The 6,234-nt window shown below is 45.9% G+C and overlaps 2 protein-coding genes across 2 annotated transcripts in view; both read right to left on the bottom strand.

Moving 5' to 3' along the window:
• Nucleotides 1-6,234, bottom strand: part of LARP1 (La ribonucleoprotein 1, translational regulator) — a 138,406-nt gene that overhangs the window by 77,255 nt on the left and 54,917 nt on the right. The gene's annotated exons all lie outside the window — the stretch shown is intronic.
• LOC116540294 (cytochrome c oxidase subunit 6C-like) lies at nucleotides 3,672-4,339 on the bottom strand. The gene has a single exon (XM_032263767.1). It carries the CDS (start codon nucleotides 4,026-4,028, stop codon nucleotides 3,801-3,803), a length of 228 nt encoding a protein of 75 aa, XP_032119658.1. The 5' UTR covers nucleotides 4,029-4,339; the 3' UTR covers nucleotides 3,672-3,800.

Here is a 6,234-nt window from a genome sequence, read left to right as displayed (position 1 = left end):
CACACACACACACACACACACACACACACACACACACACACACACACCAAGCAAGCAATCAATCAAAGAAACAACTCTCCATAACTTCCTATTACAAGAATAAACTCTAGACCTCTCGCTTTGGCCCACATACCCTCTATGCTCCAGACCCCATTTACCTTCAGATTTCCCCTCCATTTCTTACCCCTGGCCTTGCTCTGTGCCAGCCCCACAAACTCATGGAAACTCATCCCAGCCTGCGGGGCCCTAGGGCATAGTGTTCCCACTGCATCCCCACTGCTCCCACCCACACAGTAACACCCCATATTTCTCATCCTTCAAGCCTCAGCTTAAATGCCCCCTTCTCAGAGGGACCACCATTGATCAGCCTGGTTGAAGTACTGCATGTTCTCCACAGCACAGATCACAATCTCTGATTTCGTGTGTTTATCTGCTTTTTGCCCATTGCCTCCACTAACATGTAAGTTCCAAGACATTGGAGCATGTGGCTATTTTGTTCACCTTTAATATCACTCAGTAGGCACTCAATATGTGTTGAAAGAATGCTGTGTGGCCTCTGACAAGCTGCTTCCCCTCTCTGGTCCGCTGTAGGCCTATGTGTGAAATGAAGCGGTTAAAAGAGGTGTTCCTGGGAGCCCTTGGCACTCTGACTGAGGCTCTGTGACTAACATCTGGGCCTCAAGCCCAGGAGTGAGCCTGGCATGTTGCAGCTCCACAGCGCTGCACAAAGTGCACTGATTTAATCAAGCAGCAAACACCCTGTAATTTAGTGTTCTGCTGCTCCTCCTCCCCAGTCCCTGGGCTGGGGACTGTGCTGTCAGATTTCCAGGATGATCCATGCACAGCCACCTGTTCCCCCAGCTCACTTGATCCCAGTGCCCCTGAGGAGAGGATGGTGGGCAGGCTGGGAAAACTTGTTCGATCTGGAAGCCCAGGAGCAAGGAGGACTTGTCACTGTCCTGTCCTGAAAAGCTAGAATCCTCAGGATATTTCATCAAATCCCCTTATTTCTGGATTAGCAGGGATGTTTGGCCCAGCCCTTTGCCTTAAATCTAAAGATGCCTCCACCATGATTCCACTTGAAGTGCTCAGAATAGGGGCCTCACTGACTTTCAGGGCCGCTCATCTGGCCAATGAATGGCTTTGTTCAGAAAGTTCTTTAATCAGCAGCATGGTGTAACTTGAGGCAGTGTAGCATAGGGGTGAAGGGCCTGGGCCTCCAGCCAGGTGGCCTGGGTGATGTTCCAGCTCTGGAGCCAACTTGCTGTGTGAGCTTGAGCAAGCCATAAAACCTCTCTGTGTCTCTGCTTCCTCTAGTGTACAACAGGGAGAATCCTCATTGGGCTGTTGGGAGAATTACAAAGTGTTCATTGATAGTGGGAGGTCAATAAATGTCGATTATTGTTAACTGCCACCTACTGTCATTGATGGTAATTTAATTTTTTGTTTTATGTTTGAAACAGTTTCACTCTTGTTGCCCAGGCTGGAGTGCAATGGCATGATCTTGGCTCACTGAAACCTCCACCTCCCCGGTTTAAGCCATTCTCCTGCCTCAGCCTCCCGAGTAGCTGGGATTACAGGCATGTGCCACCACACCCGGATAATTTTGTATTTTTAGTAGAGACAGGGTTTCTCCATGTTGGTCAGGCTGGTCTTGAACTCCCAACCTCAAGTGATCCACCCAACTCAGCCTCCCAAAGTCCTGGGATTACAGGTGTCAGCCATGGCTCCTGCCTGGTAATTTAATTTTTTTAATGTTTGTGTGTGTTGTGTTTTTTCTTGGGGGCAGAGCAGGGTTGGCGTTTTTTAGAGACAAGGTCTCACTATGTTGCCTCATCTGGTCTCCAATTTCTGGCCTCATCCCTGCCTCAGCCTCCCAAAGCGCTGGGATTACAACCATGAGCCACCATACCTTGCTCGTTGTTGGTTTTAAAACCTCTTAGACTCAGGTTCTCTGGATTGGTTGGTTGGTTTGTTTGTGAATGAGAAAGTGGATCCTGGCCCAAGAACACAGGGCTGGAAATTCAGAGTGGCTCACTGCTGATTCTGAGAACATTCACTTTGTTTTTCTGAACCTTAGGATCCTCACCTGAATAAAGAGAAAGAATATTTCCTGTCCTGCTTCCTGTCATTGAGCCAAAGTAGCTGGGTATGGTGGCTCACACCTGAAATTCCAGCACTTTGGGAGGCTGAGGTAGGAGGATTACTTGAGGCCAGGAGTTTGAGATCAGCCTGGTCAACATAGCAAGACCCTGTGTCTAAAAAAAATTTTTTAAAATATCTTCATAGAGCCAAATGTGTAGATCAAATGAGAAATGGACAAGAGAGCTTTGAAAAGTGACAAATACTACATAAATTTGAGGAATTCATCTCATTTTGTTGGAGAAGCCCTTACTGCTTTTAGCAAGGCAAGTCAGCTTCCATGCAACAAAAATAGCTAAACTCAACCTACTTGGCAGACCATGTGCTTTTGGTACTTGCTGTGAAATTGAAGCAAATCCCTTTAGAATCTTTTTTTATTCATGTACTGGAGTAAAAAAAAAAAAAAATTGAGAAGGGCTTGATTACAAACATTTAGGTACATTCCTAAAGGACACAAGGCTTGGTTTGGCTTCCTGCCATGCTCATTTATTGTTAAAATATTTATTATTATTTCTCCAGTTTTTCTTCTTCAAGAATTTGATTGGAAGGATCCAGGTGAGCTGCATTCACTTTGCAAAGGTCAGGAGAATACAGTAGCTCTTCATAATTTCAGGAGGTCTTGCGTGACCTTTGCTGAATACCTGCTCTGTCACGTGGACCTGCAGCTGGGGCGGAAGGCTAAGGGAGGGGAGTCAGCCTTCTCATTGTACAAATCAGAAGCCAAGGCCCAGAGAGGGGAAGGGACTTGTCTAAAGTCACACAGCTGTTTAGTGTAGAGGCTTGAATGGGTAACCAGATTTGTATTTTTAGTAGAGACAGGGTTTCTCCATGTTGGTCAGGCTGGTCTTGAACTTGACTCCAAATTTCATGCTTTTTACAACAGTTCTATGGCATCTTGCAATTTCTCTAAATAAGCTACCTGTGTGTCCAAATCCTATAATTCATATGGGTTTACATTTCTCAAAATTCATTGAAATGTACACTTAAAATCTGTCCAGTGCTGGGCAAAGTAGCTGATGCCTGTAATCCCAGCACTTTGGGAGGCAGAGGTGGGCAGATCACAAGGTCAGGAGCTCGAGACCAGTCTGGCCAGCATGGCGAAACCTCGACTCTACTAAAAACACAAAAATTAGCCAGGCACGGTGGCACATGCCTGTAGTCCCAACTACTCAAGAGGCTGAGGCAGAAGAATCACTTGAACCCGGGAGGCAGAGGTTGCAGTGAGCTGAGGTCACACCACTGGACTCCAGCCTGGGTGAGTTAGACACCATCTCAAAAAAAAAAAAAAAAAATGTGTCCACTATGTTGTTGTAAATTTAGCTCAATTTTTATTTTAAAATTTTTATTTTTGTTTTGTTTTTGTGTTTGTTTTATAAGACAGAGTCTTGCTTTCTTGCCCAGTCTGGAGTGCAGTAACAGCTTACTGGCCTTGATCTCCTGAGCTCAAGAAATCCCTCCGCCTCAGCCTCCCACAGTGCTGGGATTACAGGCGTGAGCCACTATGCCCGTCTAACTCCATTTTGTTGTTGTTGTTAATTATTCATTGATCAAGAGAAACTATTTCTTAGCCCACATATTCATGTGTCATAGTTCAGGAACACGAATCAGTGACAAACTTCTAGGTAATTCAACCTAAAGAAATTCTTTATATTCCAAGATCACTTTATACTCTGAAAGATACCAGCCTTCCTCATCTCCTCCAAATCTTTCATGAGATCATAATTTCTGTAGAGATCTGTGTATGCCTTCTTTCTTGGTTCAGCCACAGCAAACTTATAGAGAGCTATAACCCCCAGGGATACCATGAATGCTCCAATCATATGAAATCGCAGATGCTTGGCCAGAAGGCCATGCATCTGAGGTTTTGGCAAAACTTTGGAAGCCATGGTAGTTACTGTCCTTGATATGTATGCCAATCTTAACACCAACGTCCTTCCAGACTGATGGAAAAATGGATGGCCCTAACTCCATTTATTTAAATGGTAAAATGGCACATCTGTGTCCTATCTCATAAGGCAGTCAGCATTTTGGATAAAAAATAAAGTATGGTCTAAGGGCTCAAGAAAAGCCCTCAGGAAGACATCATATTACAGCCAGCAGTCTATGGGCATGGCTGTAACAGCCTGCTGGAGTGCAGTGGCACGATCGCGGCTCACTGCAACTTCTGCCTCCCAGGTTCATGCAATTCTCCTGCCCCAGCCTTGCGAGTAGCTGGGATTACAGGAATGTGCTGACACACCTGGCTAATTTTTGTGTTTCTAGTAGAGACGAGGTTTTGCCATGTTGGCCAGGCTGGTCTCGAACTCCTGTGACCCCAGGCAATCCACCCACCTCAGCCTCCCAAAGCGATGGGATCATAGGCACGAGTCACCATACTCGGCTTTGGTGTTCCTTCTGAGGGTCCAGAGTAGGATGCTAGCTGGCATGTAGGGCTCAGGTTGTGAGAAAAAGAATGTACAGCTAGTTCTACAATAGGGTGATATTCAGTGTGGTGAGATGCACCTGTGGGATCCAAGACTGCTAAGAGAATGGCAGCATTCAGCATCCCACCCACGCGCAGTTTACCATACTGTGTCCCAGATCTGCGGAGCCCAGAGTGCATGACTTAGATGTGCCTGCGGTGTGCTTCTGGCCCATTCTATTTGTTTTAGGGAGTCTCACAGAACCTAAGGGGCTTCCCGTTGCCCCTTAGTCCCAGCTACTAGAGAGGCTGAGGCAGAATAATCATGGCATCTTGCAATTTCTCTAAATAAGCTACCTGTGTGTCCAAATCCTATAATTCATAGGGGTTTATGAGTCCTATAATTCCTAGGCCCTTTAACTGAGGGCCTGGAGATGAAGACAAGGATCTGAGAAGTCTCCAGACCCAGCAGTGTGAGTGAATCTAGGGGAATGTTCAGGGACTGTGAAGGGGAGGGCTGAGGAGGGCCAGTTAGAGCAGAGCTGGAAAGCTGGAACAATTAGGACAGCTAATTCACAAGGAGGGGCAAGAACAGGAAACCGGGAATGCCAGAGGAGATCAAAGCGAGAGAGAGGCTTGGCAGCAGCTTGGGGAAGAAGGTTTTGAGGAGAGAGCAAGTACCAATGGTTGACCTGCTCCAGCATTACAGAACGAATCACTGTCCTTCAAATAGGAGTGGTGGAGGTAGATTAAACATCTTATAATCCACATAACAGAAGATGTTTAATGAGATGAAATTTGATAAGTTGCAGAACAATTTGTTAGTCATTTATATATAAAAAGAAAAATTCCATGCTTCTATATTATCATAAAGGAAGGTTTGTTCTTTTGAGTACTTTAAACATCCCCCCTAGAATTGCATTAAAACAACATATTGGCTAGGCACGGTGGCTCACACCTGTAATCCCACCACATTGGGAGGCCAAAGCCAGCAGGTCACCTGAGGTCAGTAGTTTGAGACCACCCTGGCCAACATGGCGAAAGCCCGCTCTATTAAAAATACAAAAATTTGGACCAGGCACAGTGGCTCACACCGGTAATCCCAGCACTTTGGGAGACTGAGGTAGGTGAATAACAGGGTCAAGAGATCGAGACCATCCTGGCCAACATGGTGAAACCCTGACTTTACTAAAAATACAAAAATTAGCTGGGCATGGTGGTACGTGCCTGTAGTCCCAGCTACTTGGGAGGCTGAGGCAGGTCAGTCACTTGAACCTGGGAGGCAGAGGTTGCAGTGAGCCAAAATTGTGCCACTGTACTCCAGCCTGGGTGACAGAGCAAGATTCTGTCTCAAAAAATAAATTAAAAATAAAATAAAAATTAGCCAGGTAGACCAGGTGTGGTGGCTCATTCTTGTAATCCCAACACTTTGGGAGGCTGAGGCAGGGGGATAAGCAGATATCAGGAGTTCAAGACTAGCCTGGCCAACATGGTGAAACACTGTCTCCACTAAAAATACAAAAATCAGCCAAGTGTGGTGGCACATGCCTGTTATCCCAGCTACTTGGGAGGCTGAGGCAGGAAAATTGCTTGAACCAGGAGTTGGAGGTTACAGTGAGCCAAGATCGCACTATTCATTCCAGCCTGGGCGACAGAGCAAGACTCCATCTCAAAAAAAAAAAAAAAAAAAG

Source organism: Sapajus apella, unplaced genomic scaffold, assembly GCF_009761245.1.
Source record: "Sapajus apella isolate SASKATOON/1434 unplaced genomic scaffold, GSC_monkey_1.0 scaffold138, whole genome shotgun sequence".
NCBI classification, from domain to species: domain Eukaryota; kingdom Metazoa; phylum Chordata; class Mammalia; order Primates; family Cebidae; genus Sapajus; species Sapajus apella.
This window is presented reverse-complemented; position numbering and strand designations above follow the sequence as displayed.

Coding starts and splice junctions, on each gene's coding strand:
- LOC116540294 (XM_032263767.1), bottom strand. CDS start 4,028: ATGGCTTCCAAAGTTTTGCCAAAACCTCAGATGCATGGCCTTCTGGCC.